At 37.4% G+C, this 24,854-nt stretch overlaps 1 protein-coding gene across 1 annotated transcript in view; it reads right to left on the bottom strand.

Annotated features, from left to right (window-relative positions):
* The window catches only part of ncam2 (neural cell adhesion molecule 2), a 159,071-nt gene extending 141,743 nt beyond the window's left edge, over window positions 1-17,328 (bottom strand). The window contains exon 1 of the mRNA XM_056755379.1: window positions 17,063-17,328. Within this exon, the coding sequence (XP_056611357.1) occupies window positions 17,063-17,114 (52 nt within the window). The 5' untranslated portion in view covers window positions 17,115-17,328. The remainder of the gene's footprint in view (window positions 1-17,062) is intronic.
* Window positions 17,329-24,854: the final 7,526 nt, after the last annotated feature.

Genomic DNA, 24,854 nt, shown 5'->3' on the forward strand with positions numbered 1-24,854 from the left:
CTACATTATTAATCGTGTTTGTTCACATAGCTTTTCCACTCACTAAGCACATCTCTGAATTGAGCGAACCGGGCGGGCAGACAAACCTCCAGCCACTGCGTTTTTCTTCCTTCAGCCCTCGCTCTCTAATTAGGCGGCAGCACGGACAGCACCTGTCTGTGCGGAGCAGATGAGGCCATGGGCTTATGACCGCAGGTAATGGACATATGGAGGGTGGGACTGAGGACGAGGTGAACACTGGCAAAACAGCTGTGCCATCGGGATTAGTCAATAAATGTATGCAAGTGTATGTGAGCCAGTGTAAGTATGTGTAATTCAATTACAACTGATAAATTCATCACAAGCATCTTATGGTTAAAAGTATCTCACAGCTAGGTTGGCTGCTTGTGCTAAATTTGATGTTGCAACCTTTGCACATGGTATCCTACTTCATTTAGGTAATATGACATGATGGCATTTTAATATAAAACTATTCATTTGTGTTTAAATGAAGAAAGAAAATTATAAACATCTAATATGGCATAAGGGTTTAATACGTAATGAGATGGAGTGACACCAATTTTTTTGACCAAAAAGAGAATTTCTCTGTCTTGTCTGTATGTTTAAAGCAGGGCTAGACAACTGGCGGTCTTAACATTTCAATTAAATGGAGAGACTTTAACAACAGTGTGCTTTAAGAAATGCACGTCCTGACTACACCACATCTCTGAAAGTCCAAAAGGGTGCTACATTAAATACAAAAGTCATTTCCACGGCTCATAACGATGTATTGACGATGTCTCATGAAGCGATTTGTCTATCCAAGATACGTAATGTTGTTTACAACTTTATAATCCGCAATCCACAGCCACAGGCAGTTGTCTCAGATAAGGGAAAAAAATAGTTTTTTACCTCATTAACAATATATGATTTAAAGGCTAAATTCACAAAAAACAGGATCTACCCTTCTGAGTGCGTGAGGCACATGAATGCGATTGGATTCCCACGAAGAAGGGATAATAACTTTCAGCTTTTTGCACAGATCAATTGATTCGCTTTATAAGACGCCACTTTAACCTAACAAGGATAAGCCTACCTTTGTGCAGAATATATTAGCGTTTTTTACTTTTTTTGTTTTGACTTTCATTAATTGAACCAAATATCTTCAAAAATATCTTGAAAAAACAATGCCACCCACATCTTGGATGTACTGTTGGGATTGGGGGTGAGTAAATTAACAGCAATTTCATTTTTGGACAAACTAACGCATTAAGGAATATAAAAGACAATTAAACAGACAATATCCCTTTTAATCAAATAATATGAAAAGGCACAAATGCTGGATGCAATATTTCTGAGTATGTTTAAATATGTGACCTATAAGTAACAGTAACAAAAAGACTGTTGCAACCAAATATATGGTAAAAAACCCATCCTATTTATACTTTTGAAATCTGGCTCTCAAAGAAAAGTAGTTGAAGACCCCTGGTTTAAAGCAACAACTTCTCCAGTTGATGTCTATCTAACAATAACAACGGTGACTTAAACACACAGACAGAGAACCTACATGTTGCCTGATGCTTACCTGCAATATGACAAAAATACATTTCAGACTGATTATTAAGGGTGCATTTGCACAACAAAAAGGTTGAGAAATACATTTTGCTTTGCGGTTGCATAACCTTTCCGATTTAATTAATTATTTCTGCAGACAACTGCAAAATGTTCAAGGAAATTCAGAAAATTCACTTTTGGCTCTTGATTTGGGAGCAAAACATTAAAGGTGTCATACACCTCATTATATCTTTGCGAAAGAACCTGAGGTATCGTGACCTACGGAATTGCTTTATTCGAGAAGAGGGCGCCTTTGAAGCTGATTTGATCATTTGATCAGATTGTCATGGTAACAGAGATGGCATGAGATGGCATGTTGTTGGTAATCGCACTGACACTTGTGCCTATCGTGAGCATTAACAGAACAGAACAATTTCACACTCATCAACCGCATCAGTCAGGGCTACAATGCTGCCTTTGATGTCCCTAAAGAAAACCTTTTATATGTGACTTTTTTGGAGCTATATAAAAACACTTAAAAACCAAAGGGAAAACTCTAATTTCATTATAGAAGAGTCAATTATCATAACCTATAGGATAGAAAACAAGTGAGATCGTTGTAATATCTCTGTTTTCTCCTAGGCACCAATGCAGATGCTGGCTGAAAGGTGACTGTAACATCCTCTCTCGTCTGTCGGTCACACCCCCCCGCATCAGCCCTCTTCCCCAGATTCCCCTAGTCTCATTCCCCGGATATTTTACCCCATGGACTACACTCCCATGATCACTTGCACCAGGCACCTTGATTACACAAAGCACCTGCAACTCATCACCCAGGACTCCATATATTCAATTCTGTTTGTTTCATTGATTCTCAGGTCTAGTTGTTATCTTGCATACGCTAAATCAGATCCCTTATGCATTTTGATGCTGTTTTTTAACATAAATACATTTTTGTTACACAAGGATTTTTTATCTGTTTTTCACTGACTGTGGATTATACTTTATGGATTATACCTTGTGAATTTTGTCAGTTGTTTTTTTCACCGGTGGACCTTGATTAAACTGGTTAAACGTCGTTCTGTCTGGTGTGCATCATATTCATCAGAGTAGCCATCGTAGTGATACGAAAGGGAGGGGCAAGTGGTGGATTGAGCTGTTTGCTGCAATTCGCTACCGCACCGTTAGGTGCCGCTAAATAACGTACACTGGTCCCTTACTGGGATAGTTCGCCCAAAAATGAAAATTCGGTCATCATACAGTATGCTCACCCATAAGCTGTTTATAAACCTGTGTAAACGTATTTGTTTGGTTGAACACAAAGAAAGATATTTGGAAGAATGTTAACAACTAAGATTTCTGCGCTACGACTGACTTCCATAATACAAAATTTTTTGTTCAGTTGAAAATATGTTTTGAAAAATTTATGAAAACAAACAGTTCTGGGGCACCTTTGACTACCATTTACCCCAGAAATCTTGCTTATTACTAAATTTCCTTTTTTGTGTTTGACAGAACAATTGAAATTCATACAAGTTTGAAACAACTGGAGATTGGTTAATTCATAGAATTGACAGAAGTGTCATTTTTGGCCGAAGTCTCCACATTCTCAGTCTTCATAAATAGAAACTGCAATCTTAGGATATACTTTAGAAGATCTAAGTGTACTCAATTGTGCTATTCTGAGACACCATGAATAGAAGTACAAAAACAATATATTTTTAGTATATTGTCCAAAATGAATGTGTGACAACAGAGAACTTTATGGAAGTGTGCACTTTTTAACTTAACAAAACCTGCAATTTTGTGTTTTAAACAGACATGGCTATATAGAAACAACTCACTGACGGCTTCCGAATAAATTATTTTTAATATAACAAAACTATCTCTCTTCTCCAAGATTTATATCCACTTTAATCCCCACAATATCTCATCTAATTCTTACTTTTTGTAACCTTCATAAACTGAACACACCAACCCACCCACAAAAACTCTCCATAAGGTTACAAAAGTACTTACTGAAATATTTTGTTGGCCTTGCTTGGTAAGAAATTAATATTTGGGTTAATAGTTTGAAAGATATTCAACTAAAACACAGTTTATGCCAAATCTAAACGAGTGGGAGACATAAAAACGAAAAAGGATTTCACACCAGGCCATGTGTGGCTTTGGTATGAAAGCAACAGGTGATAAAATATCAATGTAATGTAAGCAAAGCACTCTTTAATGAAGACCCACTGTGCATAGAGTTACGAAACAGAGAAAATCACAGAGCAAAAAAATGTTGTGCATAAACCGGATAGATGGAGCACCTCATTTAAAGTCGTGTCCCCCGCAGCGAGAACATGAGGATGAGTGCACGGAGAATAGCTGTGTTTGAAAATGCTCTCTCATTTGTAGACCTTTAGCGTTAATACACACACTTGGGAGCTAAAGCCTGGCATTGTACGGTGTCTGTAATTTATTACGAATAGGAAGAATGCCTGATAACCCTTTTACCTCAGCTGCTGGTGTGCAATCATGTCCACCCACCAGCTTTTATCTCTATAGCCAATGGTCATGCTGAGGACCAGCTAGTTAATCCATATACATCAAATGTGGAAAACCAGCACAAGAGGAGTTTTATTTACACGTGCATTCCATCAGAGAAAGTGCAAGCACAGTTGTTATTAACATTTGGATGTTAACAAATGTAACTAATCTTCTATTCCAACTATGAGATGTTTAGCTCGAATGTCGATATATATTTCTCACCATAAATCTTCACATAAATTATAACAATTCTGGCTGCTTGAGTTGTCATCGTCCCCTTATCCCTGATGCCCACAAGAGAGTTTTATAAGATTACCAGCTTACATTAACATGAGAAAACTGTCAAGTGGTACAGATTTCAACAATCTACCAGCAACCTTACGCAGAAAAAATACCTGAGTTTGTGTGCCTCTGGCTCACGCAAAATATGTGCTTTGCAGTTTGATTGACAGGAAGCCACCCACATTTAACCCAAGTGCGCATCCCTAACCTTCAACGTCCCAGGATGATTTGCACATGAGCACATGAACGCATAAATACTGAGCAATGGCTATAACAAGGTGACCAGCAGGTGAAGTCTTAGTCATTGACAAATCTTTGAGGTGTGTATTGTTTACTCAACAACGGACCAGATGATCATGGGTTGGTCTGGAGCATTTAGCAAACAGCAATGTTCCCCTGTCTTTGAAAAACGACACCAAATGGGAACCCTGCACATACAAAATTGACGCCAAGGGGCGCTGACCGAGCGAGAGAGAACGGGTTGGATCATGATGTCACGAGCTTATGTTGTTAAGTTTGGCTTTGATGCATGAATTGATTTTGACATCAAATAATCTAGTGCAAATATAGATTAGAAAATAATTACCAATGAGGAGCAAATAGGCTCTAATCCAGATGAATGTAAAGGGAGAGATAAAGGGATTCGGCACAGGAGCTCAAATTAAGCAGATCATGAGCTAAAAATATCACAAAATATGTTTTCAGCGTTCATTTCGCAAACTTACTGGTTATCAGAAATGATTGGTTTAAAGCCGGAAATTGTGGATCTATTCTGCAAAACCAAACAGATGTGCAGAAATCTTCATTCAAGTTTCATAAATATATTTGCCCAATTGAACATCAGTTTTATTTTTGTATTTTATTTTATTAAATCTTACATAGTTAAATCTCAAGGATATTCGTTTTTTTCGGTTCAAAATGTTTAAAATTGTATTTTGATCACCGAAAGAGGAAGTTCTTCTGGAACAACATTGGACCAGCATTGTTACCGTCTTCTGCAATGGACTATTTATTCAACTGGCATAGGCAAGGAAACACTTTTTTACATTTAATCTATACCCATTACTCCATGGATTCTGAATATTTTTTACTGTACTGAGTAAAAAATATTCCCCAGAAGTAAATATGATGTCTATAGACCTATCTGCCAGCGAGATGTTAATTGACAGGTGCGAACATCTCTGATGTTCAGATACATTCCCACCCGTCTGCTGTTCACGCTCCACAACAGCACAAATCTATTTGCACGCACAGTGCAGACCCAGTAGAGCAGCGCCGGTGACAGTATCGCCAAGACCGAATAGTAGGGTCTCTTATGAAATCACAGCAACATCACATTTGTTTCCCTGCTGGCTATAATGAAAGAAACATTCTCAACCCCTCCTCTTTCGCACCTTTCTGCTAAATCCCTGCCACGCAAACTGAATGAACAATGGTGACGACAAAACAGCATGAATCTTCTGAACTTACTTATTTTGATTTGTTCTCTGAATAGAAAAACTTCTTCCGAGTTAATGGTCAAATTGATCTGACATCATTACACGGCTGGTAAGAATGCTTGATTCTTATTGGCCAGTTGTGAAATTTGCAGGTTCGTTATACCCACAACAACCTTTCAAAACTAATAACACACGGTAACGCGGCTGCAGCAAATCATTTTGACACTTTTTTTGGACAAATTAAATATGTCTTTTAATAACATATATGGCATTATATTTACAAATGATTAAACCAAATTTCCTGTTCATGACATTTGAACGTCATTTCTTACTTAAAAACCGTAAGTAAAATGCTTTTCCTCACAGAAGATCCACATTTGGTAAAAAATAGCTAATAAAATATTTCACATTTCATGTCCAGTTTTTTCTCATGTGGCAAGTAGCCGTGGAATAATCCGTATAATGTACAAGCAGCTGGCTGTTTGCGAAATAAGCCCCTTCAGTGTGATACAAGATCGCTTTAGAAAAAACGCTGCTAAATGACTAAATGTAAATGTATTTATGCGATAACAACTGGCTGCCTGCATGTACATTATCCCTTACAAAACTCCCAACGATATATACCGTCACACCCTTACAGAGATATTGAACCCAAAAATTTAAATTGAGTCATCATTTAATCACAGTCTAGTTGTTCCAAACCTGTAAACATTTCAATGTTCTGCTGAACACAAAGGAATATATTTGGAAGAATGTTAGTAACCAAACAGATCTCATCGCCCATTTACTGCCTTAGTAGGGAAAATAAATACGATGGGAATAAATGGGGGATGAGAGCTGTTTGGTTACTAACATTCTTCCAAAAATCCTCCTTTGTGTTTAGCAGTACAAATAAATGTATACAAGTTTGGAAAGATCTGAGGGTGAGTAAATGATGACAGAATTTAAATGATAGAAATGTTAACATCACAGAATCAAATAGAACAAGGTATGCTGTTTTGTTGCATGCACTCAACAAAACATTAAGACGCCCGACTGAAGTGCCATTAAACAAGCGGAAATCATTCTACATTTCGATTTTAACAAACAAGCCCAGAATTCTCATTTAGGTAATAATTAATTGCATTAAGGCTTTAATTAATTAACAGAAATCTCAGTTGGAGGGCAGAGCCCTGAGATTTGACTGAATGCTTTAATCAGTGCCAAAGTGGATCATAGGGAGAGAGAGAGCAATGTTTACTAATAGGGACTGGAAAACCACTCTCTCATTGAGCTGCCTTCAATTCACATGCATTCTGTTATATCTCCATCCCAAATACTGTTTTACGCCATCAGAGATATAAAACCGTCTCGCTTATGTATGCAAAATGAATACAAAACAAGAACTTTGGTAAAGACATGTTCTAATGCTTAGCACGTTTAGCTGTGTTGCTGATGCAGGGTGTGAGAGTTCATGCCTGGAATAATTTCTTAAAGGGATAGTTCCTCAAAAAATGAAAATTTCATCACACGCTTATAATTTCAAACCTGTATGACTTTCTTTGCACAAAATATTTTTTAAATAATGTTGGTAATCGAATAACAGTGCATTTACTTGTGGACACAAAACCATTCCCGACCAAAGTCAATGGCTGCAGCTGTTGTTTGGTAACCAAAATTCTTCAAAATGTATTTTTATTGTGTGTCTTGCAGAATAAAGTCATACAGGTTTGAAATGACATGAGGGTGAGTAAACGATGACATCATTTACATTTAACTATCCATTTAACTCTTTCTTTTCAATGGAAAAATAATTAGGAATAATGCTGTCAAACACTACAAAACACTAAAAGCACCAAACACTTCATACACAAGCTGCATACAGTATAATGCCTAAATCCACTAATTCAAACCCCATTCAGACATATCCTCATATGCGAGAACTGCTCGTGAACTAATTAGAGTCAAATCACGTCAAATAAAAATGAGCAAGCGAGGTTGAACGCGGAGAGAAAATAAATGAGCATGGGTGTCAGTGTGCACAGGATCTGGAGGCGTGTTCAGTATCGCTTCCGCATGAGTCATGTACACCACTTCCCACAGCAGTAACCACCACTAAACCAAGCCTGAAACTTTCCCCGTGCTACTGCCTGAAACTATTCACTTAGGAGTGAAGACTGCACCTCTGAAAACAAGCAAACAAGAAGCAGAGGAAGGTAAGAAAAATCCATCAACTACTCCAGCAGCAGGGGAAAGTCATCTCGGTCGTGCAGTAAAGCAACACACGCTCGCACATAAATACGCGCTCGCAGAGGAACGGCATATGGGAACGGGCTCAGGGATTGGGACTGAGCAGATGTGGATTTGATGGCTTTCGGTTGCTCAGTCTGGTGAAACTAGGAGAGGCTGTGCGGTGCCACAGTGTTGGTGTCAGCAACATGAGCTGCTGCAATATGCCTTGAGTCAAACATGAGCTTCGGACATATTGGCTGGAAGTACCCCCACGTCTTCAAGCCCTGCTTGGTTTGATTATAATGATGTGCATGCCTAGCTCTTAGATGAGGCTTTTAATACTTATTAGGGTGCATCTCGAACAGTCAGCATTATGCCGAAATGATCTATCCACACAGCTCGCCTTACGGGTGCTGGGTGTCAGAGTCCAATCAATGAGATACCCAATGGTGCATCATTTTTATTAGAGCAATTATAATGACCCTGATTATTTAACAATCTCCATATAATCACTTTCCTTATAATGTTGTTCCTTTCAACCTGTCTTTTTGTCTATCTATATCATAGTCATACCATTTCACACAAATTTTGTTGTGACCCCAATGTGGGACTCATTAAAGTTCTCCGATCAGTTCTTCTTGAATATTTAATATCAGATCCACTTTAACTAGAGGCAGATACTTTGCCACAAACTAATGAGGTGGATTCATCTCTGAGTTGTGTTCTGTGACACACAACACTGTTCTAGATGAAACCAATTTCCAAGGTTGTCTGATGAGCACTACTACCTGTTGTTCTCTTGTCTTTCTATTTCTGACCCTTTTGTGTCTGTTCTTTCTTTTGCTATCATGGTAATGGATCAAATAAAATGGTAAGTGACCACATCAATAGACAGCGTTTCACTGTCCTTAAAAAGAACATATTTTCACTGTCCTTCCAAAACCTTGGATGTACAAATTAGAGGGAAAAAACACTGTACATCATAAATAATTAAATTAAATTCTATTTTTAAGTTTTTAATACTTGTTATTGATTAGATACTTCCAAAGCCCAAAGTAGCAATATGCTGCAGAAAAATTAAGGCAACTCCAATACTATTTTCAGTTTTTCTAAATTTATTAATAATATGTATTTTTTTAAATAAATGTTTTTTGTTTCATTATGTGAACGAGTGACAACATTTCGCCCTAATTTCAAATAAAATTAATTTTCAGAAAATAGAAAAAAAAATGGGTAAAAATTACAAAAAATATGCAATGTTTGCAGACCTTGAATACTTACAATACAACTTCATATTCATGTTTAAACACAATACTAATAATTTACATAAATATACTAAAACTTTTATGCATCTTGGAATTCTCTGTCTTGTTAGATGCTATTGGGTAACTTTGTTGCTTCTGCTATAATTTTACAGACACTGGACTGAAATTGCCACAATACATTCAGAAATGCTGATTAAAGGAAAAACAGGAGATTTCTCTTAATTTTTAATACACATGTTTGATTTTAACAGCAAAATTACTCACATTTTCTTCCTTGGTGTAACACCATGCTTGTCCCATAGACATACTGTATCTCCCTTCTAACAAATGTTATTCCATCGGCAACCTTCCAATTTCCTCAAGACTTTCTTTCACACATTTGACACCTGCTAATATCTTACAATACCTGTGATTTCCACCCTTCGCAGCTGTTTTGATCTGTTCTAACAGCAAGGCCCCCTGTGGCACACTAACAAGCACCCTCCTGCTCTTAAAGATCAAGGGTCCTCCAATTTATTCCTGCCACTCCACATTTTCGGTCACCATCATTTCAAGCAACGATCCTACCACTGCCCTTTCTCTCCACATCGACCACTTTATTCCAGAGCTGGCCACTCTCTTCCCCCTAAGGTCTAGGCTGGTTCACTAACAAGTGCCTCACCCACCTCCGGGTTACCCACTTCCTCCATTCCCTGTGGCAACGTGACCCCTCTTTTTTTCTCCACACTGGCCAGCGAGGAGTGCTAACAGGTGCCCTACCCGACTAATTAACAGTGTGCGTCCCCGAGTGGCTTTGGGACGGCTCATTTCCACACGGTGGGAACCTTGTCTAATTGCATTTTCAGCAGACTGATTAAAACCAAGCCATAAATCACTTACTGCAGCTGACTTTCAATTGAGCCATCAGGCTCGGCCATGTGAGAACAACGCTGGTTTTCCACCCGGTACGGCGTTTGTCACAGCCGCAGACACAAAGCCTCTCGGAAATTGTCCTGTCGTGTAGAAGCTCTGATGTGGAGAGTTTTGTAGGGCTGCTTCCTTGAGATACTGCTACATTATACAAACCAAATATCATTATGTTGCCCACTTTGTAGATTTAATTAAAGAAGGATCCAGTGGAATTGATTCAGCTGAGAAATTTGTACTCAAGGACATAAATAGAAGAGAAAGTAGGAGACAGTCTGAAAAAAGTACCATCAGATAACGCTAACTCTTTACACAGCCGGTGTAATGAAGCAGGTCTGTCGATCTATTGTAAATGAGGAGAATGTCCCTAGTGCCTGTATGGACACACACACACGCAAACCACAAATACAACTCTCAACTACTTTGCTCCAGGAACTACATTTAGCAGTCGACAATAATTGTTGACTCTGGACACAGCACAAACATTTTTAGCTTACGAAAGTGAACAGTATCGTCTAAAAGTATTTTTTTAATAAATATTCATTACAGGCGGGGTGTCCGATTTTTAAGATCCTTTTATTCCTTTAAGATCTAACAAAGAAATGTATGTAATTCACCATACGAGGCCAAAAATATTGACAATAATTAATACATTTTCTTTCTGTTTTTCAAAATTTGTGACCAAGTCTGTGAAAAGCCAGCTATCATTTTTTTGTGATTTACCATTTTCTACATAAAGTCATCCTGCGTAATGTTAATAACATTCTGTGAAATAACCTTATAATCTTTAATATTGACTGATTTTAGGCCATGTCAGAGATTGAAATCATAGTGAAAACAATGCTTGAAATTTCAACTTTGATGCTTTTTCTCTCATAGATTATAAGACTTTAGCCTGGATTTCACAGACTGGGATTTGGTGGTTTCATGCCATTTGTCAATAAAAAAATTCATTGCGTGACACAAATTGTTATCAGCAAAAAAACATTTTCAAGACTTATTAGAATTATATCAAGAATCATATCAAGCAACCCATCCATGTTTCCAGCTATCATGTGTTTCCAAAGCAAAGATGTACTGTAGTAGTTAACCATTTACATCTAATTCGAAGTTGACACTTCAGTTTAGCCTTTCCCCACATCACACTTTAAATACTAGTTTGTGAAGTAGTACAACCCTGAGAAGAGAGTGAAAATCAAAGCCACTGCCAAAAGAGACCATCAGATAAACATCGTCAGGCTCTTCAAAACGCATCCTGAAACGCATCCAACATTACAAAAAGCATCCCAATTCCCACAGATACACAGATTCATGGCTACATTAATCATTAAACCAACAGCTGTCACATGATATGACTTATCCGTGCGGTAAATAATGATCCTCCATGTGCGGTGCTTCTTTGGTTCCTCCACAGACAGCCATGAACGCTTTCATCACATTGATGAAATGTTCTCAAGTTTTTCTGTGGCAGGAGTGCAAAACAGACCTTTAATCATTCATTTACCTCTCTCTGCAAATACATATCATATTTACTCCTTAAAAGCAGTATTGATGTTCATCTCGAATGTCATTGCTGCCGTTCTTAAGTTCGGGGCCACGCAAATATGTTTAGAGGTCACTTTCCAAAGTCAAACTGCATTACCGTTGATGCTGCACAAAGACCTTACTCTGGATATAATTACATTGCGTTTGAGAGTGTACGGTTCTTAGAATAACCTTGATGGCTCTGCTGCAAATATGAAGCATTTGAATCAAATCAAGTCTTATTTTTTTATTGTTCCTAAAGTACTGAATTTGTTTTCGAGGCTTCTTTGAATAAGCACCTGAGCCACTGTACGCATCATATTCGTCTATAGCAATAATGGTTGGATATAAGTTGATATAAAAACGAACAAATAACCTGCCCCAGTGTTCTTATTATTACCATTGATTGCGACACAACCCGTATCTGACCAAAACTAGCAGGAGCTCATTGTACAATATTTGAGGAGACATGTTTTCATAACGTATTCTTTTCATTGAATTCTACTTGTCTTCCTACTTCTATCATTCACTTACTTCTCCAGCCGATAGACTACCACCTCTTAAAAAGGTCAAGCAGTGCTTTTGAGTTTCAGGGGGATAATGCAAGCTGATTGCTGACACACTTTCCACAATGCCATTCTGTTTCAGAAATGATAAACGCTACAGGCACAAATCAAATATGCGGTTAGAAGCCAGATTTATTGAATATCTTTTTTTGCAATGTACTTAAACGTCACTCAGAGCAATACAAAAGAGTACAATTGCTAACTCAATTCCTATGTGCCTCTCAGGCACAAAATGAACGGGGACTGGTCATGTTATTATTATTATGCGGTCAGCATTTGTATCATCACGCGAACCGGTGAACTCATTCCAATGCTATTCATTGCCTCTCAAGGAGAATTCACTTCATTATACAACTACATTTACACTCATCTGATTGTGTCTGAATTGGTATAACCCTCACATACTGTAACTCTCTCATAGCTGTTAAGGATATGAACATTTTAGACCCAAACTTTACAGCCTCACACAAGCTCCACTCATTTTTTATTCTCTAACTTTTTATGGTCTCTATTCATCACTGTCTTCTCATCTACATGCAGTGTACACTTGTGAAGATGGTGTTTGCTGCCAACACAGTCCTACTGGGAAAGAATGTTGGACTGCTTTCCACTGATTCTTTTTCATCTTTTATCTGACCACTCGGACCAATTACCTGCAAAACATTGGTGGTCTCAGAACGAAATTCAGATCCAGTACGTAACTGCTTCAATAACCATTGAGCAAAACTCGACCATCTTGGACCACGTCCATAACACCCCTGCTAGATAGACAATCACTGGGCTAAAAAAAAATCAATACGGTTGTCATCTTTTGGACACTACTGCAATCTTGTCCCTGCACAAATAAAATTACAGACATATCAGATATCATGTTTATGAACTTGCACTTTGCTAAAAGTCTATTTCAACAAGTACTGGGTGTGATTTGCAAGATAATGTAACATGGTCTAATGCAAAAGGTTCAGCAAAGGTCAGCTTGACAATAAAGTTCACATATCAGAAACAAGCCTGCAAGTTTTCATAAGAGGCTAGATTTATGGGATGGAGTACTGGTGGGCATCTAAAGAACAATCAAGAAAGAACACCCATTAAAATGAGCATCATTTCACTAAGAGTGCAATTGCACTAGATTCTATGGGGCAGCATGCTGACTCTTAATACTTTTTAAATTGATTTTCATATAGAACTCCCACGGGGGGCAATTCCATTTCCATACAAGCTTGTGTGGCACTCTATTCACTCAATTAATCGCATAATACGATCAATTTCGGCGCTGAGAGAAGTCACACACCAGCGTTTTCTCATAAGAACAGCTTAATGTTTTAGCCTTTTTATAGCATAGCCCAAGTTCTATTACACTGCAATGTAAAATCACAGACAGCACAGCTAAAAAATATGTAAAGAGTAATGGCAGTATTTTCGATATCTCATCCCTGGAGCCACAGGAGGCCTGAGAGTAATACTGGAATTTTACAAGTTTGCCCAGAGCCGATGATATAGGAAACCATAGATCCCCATAATTGCCTTTGAGAGTGAATGGAAGGAGAATAGAATTCTCTAAGTAGAATTAACAACGGGCATTTCTTAAGACCTTGAGACAGGCATTATTGAAAGTGCAGAATAACACACTTGTACATAAACTGCTTTATTTTGATTTTAATATATACAAAAACATATTAAAAAAAATTAGTGACTAATTCTCACTATTAACTAGTTGCTTATTAGATGCCTATTTTTAGCATCTTGGCTGTTTATTAGTACTTATAAAGCACATATTTGACATGACCATATTTTACTTCCCTAATCCTACCTAAACCTAACAACAACCTTATTAACAATTAATAAGCAACAAATTAGTAGTTTACGGAGGCAAAAGCCAAACATTTTGGTCACCCTCTTGTAATTTCAGACCTGTATTACTTTGTTCTGTCGGTAACCGATGGAACATATTGACTTGCATTGGTGTGAATGAATACCGCCTTTGTTCGCTTAGAAACATCCTTTAAAATATCATGTTTTGTGTTCTGCAGAGGAAAGTTATAAAGGTTTGAAACGACAAGAGGTTGAGTAAATTAATTTCTATTTTTTACTTAAAGAATACCTAAGGCTCCAGATCCACCGCGGCATCTTTACGCTGCTGAAAATGCCGTCTGGGGGCGTTTGAACCTTTTTTTTTAAACCAGCGTTGGGTGCTACGATACACTGAGCATGAAAAAAACACTGAGCTTCGCCGTTGATACTGCGGAAATGAAAGACAGTTTTCAAAAAACGTGGCATTTCCGTTGGAAGCAATTGAAAAAACACTGTACGCTGGCTGAAATGCCTTGGTGGACACTTTTGAATAGAATTTTAAGCAAAATGAATGCGTGACAACATAGCACTTTAAGTACATTATGGAGGTGTATTTAGTGCACGTTTTTACCTGTGTCTTCTGTAAAATTTTGAGGCAATGAACACTAAGACACTTAAGTGAGAAAAGCTAACATCACGTGTTAACATCTCAGATGTGCCATATGGTTAAATCATTCGAGGGCTCCTCTCTATTATCTTTTCTTGACACACACACACACATGCACATTTTCATTCCACTCATGTTCCACAGCATCACACAGACACATCCACAGAGAGCATGTTACGGCTTTCTGATCAACCACTACACACAGCACATAATTCCAGGCCATACATCTATTAACGCTCTAATGTTAGCATTCGCTTGGAGATTTGGAGGAATCATTACAGTACTTAACACCTCAAAGGACTATGTCCACCGAGACCAGCAGTGCACACAATTTATCAACAGTAGCCTCAGTTGAAGTAGACTTACACAAAAACACTGCCATGAGCCAACCTTTAATAACAAAGAACGGCGAGCCAAGAGCTAGAGTGCTAATGGATATCAGCACAGCAAATTGCTCTCCCTCTCTGAAGACGATCCAACCAGCCGGTGTCATAAAAAAGTAAGCCATATAGAGCGCTAAGTCTTCTAAACCTTTTCGAGACTACCAAATCTCACCGCTTTATCCAAGCTATCCATGCAGAAGATGGATCCAACTGCAGCACATACTGTAACATAGCACTGAAATTCCTGAGAGAACACTAAGGTAAATTACACCTTAACTGCCATCACACACTCACTCTAACAAGCATATATCATCAAGAGATTTCAGTGATGATAAACTGATGAACAAGCCAAGGTTCAGTGGAGCTGTCAGTCACAGACACTTCACAGAAACAAGAGAAGCACTAATTAGCAAAGCTGGATGTGGGTATTCTAGGAAAGAGAGGCTCCAGGCAGACATCCTAGCATACAGTATGAGCTCATATTATATGCAGTTGACATACAGATTCTTTATAAAGTTACACAAGGTTTTGGGCAGATGCTAAACAAAAACAAATGTTTATTAGCCTACTTTAAAACAGTATGGTTTTGAGCAGGGTAGTTCTTTTACTTTACAACCACAATAACAATTACGTCCAAAATACCACTGTCACAAACATTCCTCAAAATAATTTTACTATACGGTATCCTTCAAACAATGTAAACGACATAAACCCTATATAATCTACAATCAATCTACCATATAATCTATATAGTCTTTACACATTCAACACATTCCAAAGCCTTTGTACCAAAATATGCATCGTGTATGTGACATCAACTTTTTATTTATTTGCTATGCATTGTTTTAGACAGTGCTACCCTGTTGAACAAGCTAGTGGGATGGTTTCCATTAGAAATACCAATGAGCCATCAGCTGTTTACCAAAAACATTATTAAATTCCTTTTTTGGACCTTATTGAATGGTGTTCTCATTAACCATTTGAATTTCTGCGGTGGTTTCTAATGTTTTCATCGCTGTGGTAATAACAAGCACTTCAATGTGACGTCAACGTACAAGGGCCGACTAGCCCTAAAATTCAGAGGCTAGTCGGCTAGCCTCTAAAACGTAAACAATGAGGCTCGCCTAGACCGGTCAAAGAACAATGTGTTGCTTGAGTGATAGGTGGCTCGTTGTTCAATTAAACAATTGACCACCAAATTCCGTTGCTTCTCCGAGCATCTCGCCACTCCTATGCATGGTGATCGCATCTCTAAACGGGTTAATCCACAGCGCTCTACCCCCACCTGCCGTCGAGCGGGAAGCACCAGCTGCAAGCGCCTTCACGCACACCGCCCTGCGCGAACTTTAACAGTTCATGATCAAGTTCAGATGAGTCAGTGGAGCAGTGTTTTCATCAACATACATCCACTGACGTGTTTATGTTTATCCCGCGATGGTGCTCATATCTCCCTTAAACGTGACTTTTATCTTTAGAATTCTGCATTTATCAAGCAAATATAATTTCAAGATTAATCATTTCAAATAACAGAAAGGAGGTTTTTATATCAATAAAATACGAAAATGTCCATAATACGCACGTATTTTATTTAAGTTAACCGTATTAAAGAGACTGCCATTTAATTCGCACTTCATATAAAAAAGTTACTTGAAATCAATATATATCGGAAGCTAGATCTCCTCCAATACACATCTACAAGCGTATGCAAGACTTCGCCGTCATTTCTCAAGCCCCACATAAGTCCATGATAACAAGTACAAATATAAATGCTTTGAGCTCGTAATAAAATCTAAGCTTAATCTATCAAAAGAAATGTTTTCTCCTAAAATACGTGCCCAAACTGCAAAGCATCGCACAACAAATCCGCCCCTACGTCCCCCTCATTCAGATAGACCCCTTCAACGCAATCGAAGTCTATTTTCTCACACTTCTCATTTTCACGTTCAGAATCGTCCGTGCATACCTTGACTGCCACCGACGAGCAATCCGAGGAAACAGATGACGGTCCGAATCATTTTCACCAGGTCCTGGTGGACAGCGGCCAGTGCTCGAACTGAGTTGAACGGACGCTGTTAAGGAGAAAAGCGGCACTCGTTCCCGGTTCTGTCTCTCCGTGCTTGTCAGTCGCTGGCGCGCACACGCTCGTTCGCTGCTTACTCGCTCACTGTCTGCCACAATCGGAATGTGTTGAAGAACAGAAAGGAGCAGCCTCAATGCACCACTCTTTCAAATGCGCCGAACCAGACCAACCTACCAGCAGCAGCGCATCCCGGCGGGTAGAAACCAATACCCATCATTAGTTCACTATTGATCGTTAAGCAGCACAAAAATCTGAGATTTTTCTTCATTTATCCCTAGAAGTGAAAAAATCTTGTTTGCTTTTGAAAATGTTGAAAACACACAAAAATTATGACGGAAAATGAATAAAAGTTCAATTAATTTAAATGTAAGCCAATTAGAGATTTCAACTCACAGGATGCTCACTGGAACCTTTTGAGATCATGGTGGGATAACTGGGATCTTCAGGTTTTACCCAAACTTGCATTCTGTTAAGAGGGAAAGGGATGCATCATTTTGGATTGCAATTTTTTACTTAAATCGTATCTTGATGATGAGTCTTAAACTTTGACTGAATTGTTCTTGAAAATGCATGATCAACTATTTACAGCACCCTCTCATTTCAGCAATAACAGAGATCAATGATATCAAATAACGGCAGCACATGTTTTTTTTTTCTGTAACAACATTGGTGTTAACTAATCCTTGCTTTCTGATTTGCAAGTATTACAGGCCGTAGGCATCGGTTAATGATTGTGTGTGACAAACATGAGACAAGAGCACATATATTTGGCCCAGAAAATCTACAAATTAAAATGTGTGGTATATAAGCTTTCACAGGGCTGGAGTGATTATTAAAACTAATTTATTACTTTCTGTTCATCTCAGTGTTTTGGTCAATTTCTCATGCCCTTTGTCTTCAACTCATTTTAGCAGAGGGTCTGATACCAGAATGGAATGTAAGGTAACTTAAAACTCCCCAGAGACTTCCAGTTTGGTCATTACTTCAACCCGCATTCATAAATCTGTTCCCTTAAGGTCCACTTTGTGTGAGGGGAAAATACAACATTTTCTTTTATGAAAAATTATGGTACAACCTAGAGTGAATACAAACACATTAGTTTCATTAACAAAAAATCCACTGCTCCGCTAAAACTGCTTTCCATATTAAGAAGACTGATTATGATTTATACTGCCAAGCTTCAAGAGTGATAAAGCGCCATAAAAATACTAAAAGAGTAGCCTATACAGTATTATTTGCCCTAAGGAAATGTCACAATTAACTCAGACCGAAGTGGCAGACCCAGTTAAATATGTCATAGCATGGCAATGTTCTGTACAGAGCACTGCAAACATATTTATTTTATTTTAATATCCCCGCTTTTAGTAAAATAATAATAAATATATATATATAACCCAATAGATCACTAATATTTAAAAACATACATTGACAAACAACTGGTGCACTAATCATTTTCGTAACCTGACAGCAAGAACCAATCAGATTAAGCAATTTACACACTAAAACAGGTGGCAAGAAAATTTGTGTGACCTTATATATTTTTTCACTTGCATAGTCTGCAGAGAGAATAAAATCGTGGAGTGGAAGAATAGTGTATTGTTAGGTAAAGCATGAATGTGGTTCTGTTTACCGGGAGCTTAGTGTTGTTTGTTTACCTAAAGAGATGTTGCAGGCACTGACATGGAAAGAGGCTGTTGCATTAGCATTGAAGAGGACAGAGCCATGGCATTATATACAAAACAGATAGAGATAGCAGCACCAATCTGAGAGTATAAATTTGGTCAAATATCAATTTCGTAACCAGTGAATAAAAATGGATTTTAAAGCTCATCTACAACATAATGTAATAAAAGCGAAGATCTACAATATTGCTAAGATATTAACCCAAGCTCTCATGTAACAAGTCTCAATAGGTGGAACACTTAAGTATTTTTGTTAATTTTTGCATTATTGCAATGCGGATTCAATACAGATTTTAAAAGGCTCGAAATTCCATTTCCACTAATATTGAATAAGTTCATTCTTATTGACCAGTGTCATTTTTTTGGTAACATTTTACATTAAGGATCTACGAATTATAAATGATTTTTTTACAGCATCAAGAATAAAAGAAAGTTATGATAAATGCAGACCATCATCTAACACCATGATAACAATATACTTTTTCTTATACTCATGTTGCAAGTTTTGCATCTTAGTCTGAACTGAGAAGACTATTCTCAGCTTTGACTGTATAAGAATGTTTAAAAAGTGACCTCAGGCTGCAGACGTCCCACACCAGTCAGCTGAATACCCATAGCCTTTTTAGCACCTAACCCAAGTTGAATGCATCTGATACAAATCTGTGTTCCACTTATTGTCATTCTGTTTCATAGATATTCTCTGATACAGTCATTTCAAGTGGTAAGTCTTTGTGAATTTTCAATGGTGTGACATTTTTATAAAAAACATGCCATTTACTGTTCTGAGTAATTGCAATTTGATCTTTCATCTTTAATCATTATACTCTCAAATTACAAAATAAAGAACACTATTCATTTTTAATTAAACACACTTGGCAATACTAGTTTTATTTTCATAATTACATTCATTATCTAATTAAAATGGACTGAGCCAACCGCAGGTTAGGACGTAGTAGTTTTAACAGTTGTTTTCTCAATAAGGTTATTATGCTAACAAAAGCTCCGTGATGAACAGCAAAGCCTCTCAATTTCAAGCTCTTCTGCCCCTGACAGACAAAACACTTTGTAACTCTCTAGATAACATCATTAATGATTATAAGTGAAATGAATACTTTGTCACAGGCAAATGCTCTGCATACAAGTCACATAAAAGGTGCTTTAAACAGGATGCTGAGGCTAACAGACAGCGTAGATATGAAATTTGTGACTCTCTCTCTCCCCCACTAACTGTGAGAGAGAGAGAAATAGAGAGAGTGGCTGATGATTAAGGCTTCCCACATATCACAGTCTACCTAAGAACTACTCTACCTGTGTTTGCCTGGAGCTCAGAACCATAAGACAGAATACAAGCTAGAACACCTTATACAAGCTGGACCTTACATTTCCCAAAACTCAAAGGAACAAAATCAAAATCATTGATTTAGATGGAAATTCCTTAAAATATCAAGATGGTGATACATTTTTATTTGTTAAGTATTAAAATGTCAAGAGAGTATTTTGATCAAGTATTCAAATGTCAAGAGAGTATTTTGATCAAGTATTAAAATGTCAAGAGAGTATTTTGATCAAGTATGAAAAGGGCAAGAGAGTAGGAGATGGGCTGAAAGTTCCAAATGTTGCAAAGTCTTTATTATATAGAACTCCATGTACTCGTTTCTGTAATACTGTAGCAAAACCGTTGAGAACCATTGAATTAAACAACACAGATTATATTACAATTATAACTATAAAGACATAAAATACTTTATTGTAAATTATATTTATGTAACACTGAAGTCATCATTCCTTAAAAATGGCAGAGGTGTAGAGTACTTGAGTATTTTTACTCAAGAATCTCTATCGGAGTGGGAACATTTTATTTCACTATATCATAAAGCATATATTATATTTTTTAACTCCACTTCATTTCAGAAAATATATTTTATGTGTTTTTAGCTTTAGTATGAAAGTACATTAAATATCTACTATACATTTTTGAGTCACTCCATCCAGGGTGTCTGCCTTGATGCCCGATGACTCCTGAGATAGGCGCAGGCTCCCCGTGACCCGAGGTAGTTCGGATAAGCGGTAGAAAATGGAATGGATGGACATTTTTGAGTAAAATACTTATTTAGAATTAAGACACTTTTTTTGTCTTTTTTTATGTAAAAACTGACATGTACAGTATGAATCAAATGCAGTTGAGTAAAAAGTTAATGTAGGCTATGCTTTATAATGTATGGAGCTAAAACAAAGTAAAAACACTCTGATAAAGTAAAGATACTTGATCCTCGAGAAAAAACACTTTGATTTCGAAAAATGGCGTTTCAGATTGTTTTATAACCACCGATATTCAAACTTTTTGAAATGTGACTTAAATTTTCAAGTACTAATTTGGACCTTTATAGCAATAGTGATTTCAAAGATCCACCTTTAGAAGCACTACATCTGCTTTTGGCTATTTCAAAGTGATAACAATATCCTTTCATGATATTTCCATCCACCATACAATATTTCCGTCCTGACAAGACCAACTGCTTTGTGACTTCTGTAGTACTCTTGCGTACTCTTAATGTGTTGCATAATTTCACACCACATTGCTTCTGTAAGACGTTGAACTCATTCTCAGCATGTCAGACGTCAACGGCCTCTCGTTCTAACGGCCGCAGCTCAGACGCACAGCCACAGAGCTGAGCCTGAAAAGGAGACACATTCATCAATAAGCCATTAGCAAGCCTGCACAGAGCATCTGCAGCCCAAAGCACCGTCTTATAGCCTCATTCACTGTCTATCCATTGATCCTAGCACGTGTTCAGAACATAAACGTTCTCGTAACAACAGTGACACGGAGCTGGTGAGTGGCCAGAAGTATGAACTCACTTTCGAATGATGTTTGCGAGAACCTTTTAGAACATATTTGGATTATTATTATTTTTTAAAATATGAAGTGTCCATTAAACACTCAGCTGAATGAACCAATTTGTAGTGACCTAGCTGTCACGTGGAAATCGAATGGCTACTTTTAAGACAGTATTCTGCATCACATGGACCACTATGTGCAAATCCATAAGAGTATGGGCATATGCATCTTGTAAGTGTTCATGCACCACACGCAAATAGGCAAACCAGCTTGAATGCATATAATCCTTTTGAGAATTGCTTTTGACACTTGTGATGTTTTATTCTGTGCAGATCTGACGTTTCAGGCTTAAAAGTATAATTTTAAAGTTACATTTTAGCACATATAATTAGAACTAATTAACTATGAAGGGCAAATAAAAAGATGTTGGCAGTGTAACACACCAATTATGGTGACATTTTCCCTCACAGAGATTGCTTTTAATTATCATACTCTTCCCTGTACCTTTCAAAAATGGAACCGCTGCAGCATGAGGCCGTTTTTATCAGCCACATTTTTACATTTTCTTTTGAATTCTCTCATCATTCTTGTCACTCACCACTTCTTCCCTCATAGAACGCTTGGGAATCTCTGCAGCCAAAATACAAGCCCACAAGATCTGACCATCTCTGTGGCGCAATCATTTTCCTACCTCGGTACGGATTACAATATCAGGTGAACAAATTTACATCCCTGGCCCTAAGATACTAACTAAAACAAATTTTAATTGGTGTACAAAGGTTGTTTGCTTCACACAGTCAGACATTATAGGCTTTGTAGACTGTGGTATTGTTTTTGGAGATGCTGTACTTAAAGTGCCATATACTGGAACAAACTAAATCGGCACACTTATAAAATTAAGCTGTATCTCTAAAATTGAAATATTCAAGATGTCATATTTTGTATGGATTTATAATTACTTTAATTGCAATTTTGATAGCACACATTATGAATGAGATTTGAGCTGCAGTGAAGGACATTTATTTAAGATGTAATTTCAGTCTGTTCCTCACAAAACCTTTGAAAAAAACTTGAAATATAGTTTGCAAATCCACATTTCTGATTAGAAATTTATTAACATAAAACATCTGTATGAAAAATAAATATTAAACTGTCCTTGTAAGACTCTAGATCCACAAAAGCTAAATGTCTAGACAATCTAAGGATAATAACTCGAAACTCAGAGTGAGACATTTAGACCTTGTAGTTTACATTTTTTCTTAAACTATAAAAGCACTAAATTAATTTTTTATACTGTTAAAATCTTATGCCCCAACCTCAGAATTACCTCAGTTCTTTACATTGATTCTCTGGCCAAACTTAATAAAATAACTGTACCTAATAAAAAAAATGCATTATAAACAGTGTGTCTTACTGTGCTCACTTAAAACGGCGTGGAAATAATGAAACATACCAAATTCTATAGGCTTATATGCTTAACAAATATAGTAATTTTCTTTCCAGAGATAGTACCATATTTCAGCTCGTTTTTAATACCCTGATTTAAAATGTGTTTTGTCCCTATTTCACCTTTCCATCTTTATTGATGATTAAGCTTCCGTCATGGGACTATCCCATCATGGTATATTTTGTAGAGCAAAATTACCATCCAATCCCAGTTCCCTATCATTTTTGGCAGTGGAGTTTGTTTTGCTTACCTGGCTGGGTTATCTGCACCAGTGGGGTACGTGTTTCGTAATAGACTCATCTCGACTTGTTGTGCAAAAGCAATGAAGGCAATGCTTTCCGTATGAACAGTGAATTACCTAATAAATGATTTAGGGCCCTATGATTTTCGCTTTGCGGAATGTGCGTATGGAGGCCATGCACCAAACTAAATTGACTGTATAACGTGGAATGTCTCGATTTTGACATATTTTAAATTAACTATTCAAAATTTGTGATATGAACCAATGTATTAAACTGCAGAAGAGAATTCAATGATATTTAAGTTGTATAGCACTTTTGTAGCAATTTTACAGTGTCAAGTTTGAAGTAATCTGTGTGTATATTTTACACAGAACTGTGATTAAAAATACCCACATATCCTAATAAAAATGCCACATTACATTGCTGACATTTCAATTGTCCATGTATTTCGGTGGTAGCTACATTGTGTGTTGCTTCATTCAAAGATGCAATTCAAAATATTGCAAAATGTTTGACATAAACAGTGTTTACATAATTATCATATTTGTACCATAGTTTTGACCTCTGTATGTCCCATATCCCATAAAATCCCATAATGTACAACAATTTCAGAATTTTGTGACACTTTAAATGATGGTCGTTGCGTTATAATCATATGGCTTCTATGTTCATTGATCTAGCTGTGGATCCTGCGTCGACCGTCATGATTATGAGAAGAACGTAGTTACGCATGCCTCACGCTATGTCTTTTTGGCCATTTTTCATCTCTCGAGCACAAGTTAGCATTCCCCCGCATAAGTTAACGTTCCCGACCCACGGCTGCAGCTGCACTTAGGTCAGTCCTGGAATGGAAGATGAAGAAAGAGGGAAGGCGAAGAGGAAGGCAGAGTCTATGGAACAGACTAAACGTAATCAAATACAGAAAACATGGAGAACGAGTGGAAAAGGGAATCTAGTTCTGCAAGACCTGTTTCAGGCAATGACACCAAAGCCTTCTGCCGGTCCTGTCAAAAATTATTTGTCTAAAATAAATAGCTGTATTCAATATGTTTGACTTGTGCATCATAATTTACTTCCAAATACGATAGTTTTGAGCTTCTGGTATGATAGTTGGACATTTCCAATCTGGCAACACTGGACAGAAACCTCAGAAGGGATACGAATCACAGCGACTTTGGGTGTGCAATGTTAGAAGTTGCTACTTCAAAGTTTCTTTTATAAGTCACTGTTTGTATGTGGTAGTCAAGAGCGTGGCTGTTTTTACCCTTTATTTTATATCACAAACTTACCACTTTTTTTAGCACAAACAGGCAGATTGCGTTTCCTCAAAGGTTGACTTTTGGATCTATGTGATGTCCAACTCTTTTTTGTTGTTGTTTTTTGAAGCCAGAGTTGCAAGGAATGATCTTTGTTTTGATGTTGAGCTGCAGAGTGATATTTATAAAAAGAACTAAGGAATGAGGAG

Source organism: Triplophysa dalaica, chromosome 8 (genome assembly GCF_015846415.1).
Source record: "Triplophysa dalaica isolate WHDGS20190420 chromosome 8, ASM1584641v1, whole genome shotgun sequence".
In the NCBI taxonomy this organism is placed as follows: domain Eukaryota; kingdom Metazoa; phylum Chordata; class Actinopteri; order Cypriniformes; family Nemacheilidae; genus Triplophysa; species Triplophysa dalaica.